The sequence below is a fragment of the Penaeus monodon genome, chromosome 33 (assembly GCF_015228065.2).
Source record: "Penaeus monodon isolate SGIC_2016 chromosome 33, NSTDA_Pmon_1, whole genome shotgun sequence".
Lineage (NCBI taxonomy): Eukaryota > Metazoa > Arthropoda > Malacostraca > Decapoda > Penaeidae > Penaeus > Penaeus monodon.
Window position 1 is genome coordinate 9,224,687 of NC_051418.1, and position 873 is coordinate 9,225,559.

At 41.5% G+C, this 873-nt stretch overlaps 1 protein-coding gene across 1 annotated transcript in view; it reads left to right on the forward strand.

The window, feature by feature from the left end:
• The first annotated feature begins 610 nt into the window (after positions 1-610).
• LOC119594235 (translation initiation factor IF-2-like) overlaps positions 611-873 on the forward strand; it is a 14,703-nt gene continuing 14,440 nt past the window's right edge. Inside the window, exon 1 of the mRNA XM_037943305.1 lies at positions 611-653. Coding sequence (XP_037799233.1) covers positions 651-653 — 3 coding nt within the window. The 5' untranslated portion in view covers positions 611-650. The remainder of the gene's footprint in view (positions 654-873) is intronic.

Sequence of the window (873 nt, forward strand, 5' to 3'; positions counted from 1 at the left end):
ATTGTTTGCGAGATAAGATAAAGTGATCTTTAACATTTGTTAGCGAAGACAGGAATTGAAGTTACGCTCTACCAAACTTGACAAGTAACGACTCACTTATTAGCAAATGAAGACATCCCTGGCGTACGGACGGTGCCGACATCTATTATTCCTGTGCTTGTTTATCCGCTCCGACTTGTTTTCATCGTTCAGACGCCAGAAGAATATCTCGGCTCGCCCAAGGGCATCGTGACACGAATCATGTTTGTCACGAGGACTTTTCGGGGACGGCGGGGAATCCCACTTCTTTTCGACCGAATTTTGTGAAAAGATGGATACTGTTCACTGCGACATACGAGAATCTCCGAGGGGTATCGTGAATCAAAAACTATAATGTTCAAGTCTAATAGCGGCTACATGTACGTCGTTTTCTACCATCGTTTATTTCCACATGAGGGATAACTTTTGTAGTTTCGTTCTGCCCCCAAGTTCGTTGGACAAATTGACACGAAAAAATATGAAACGTACAGGATACGTCGTATTTTATGTATGGGAAAGGGAGGGGAAGGGGGGTTGCAGGACCTATATAAAACACAGACCGCGAGATCCTTCACCACATCTCGTCAAGGCACTGCGAACTTGACAACTCTCCGAGAATTCATTCCCTTAAGATGGTGAGTTACTTATTGATTGCTTCCACGTTAGGGCAAAAAGTACTGTAATGGTCATTTTTTTAACATTCGTTGATTCTCATATACATCACAGACACTGCTATTGTTATCAGTATTAGAAAAGCCTTGTTTATTCTTTTCTTGTGTAAGTGTGGAAGGACATATTAGTCTTATTTTGAAGTCTGTTGATCAGGAATCTATCAGCTCCATTTACATATTTGTG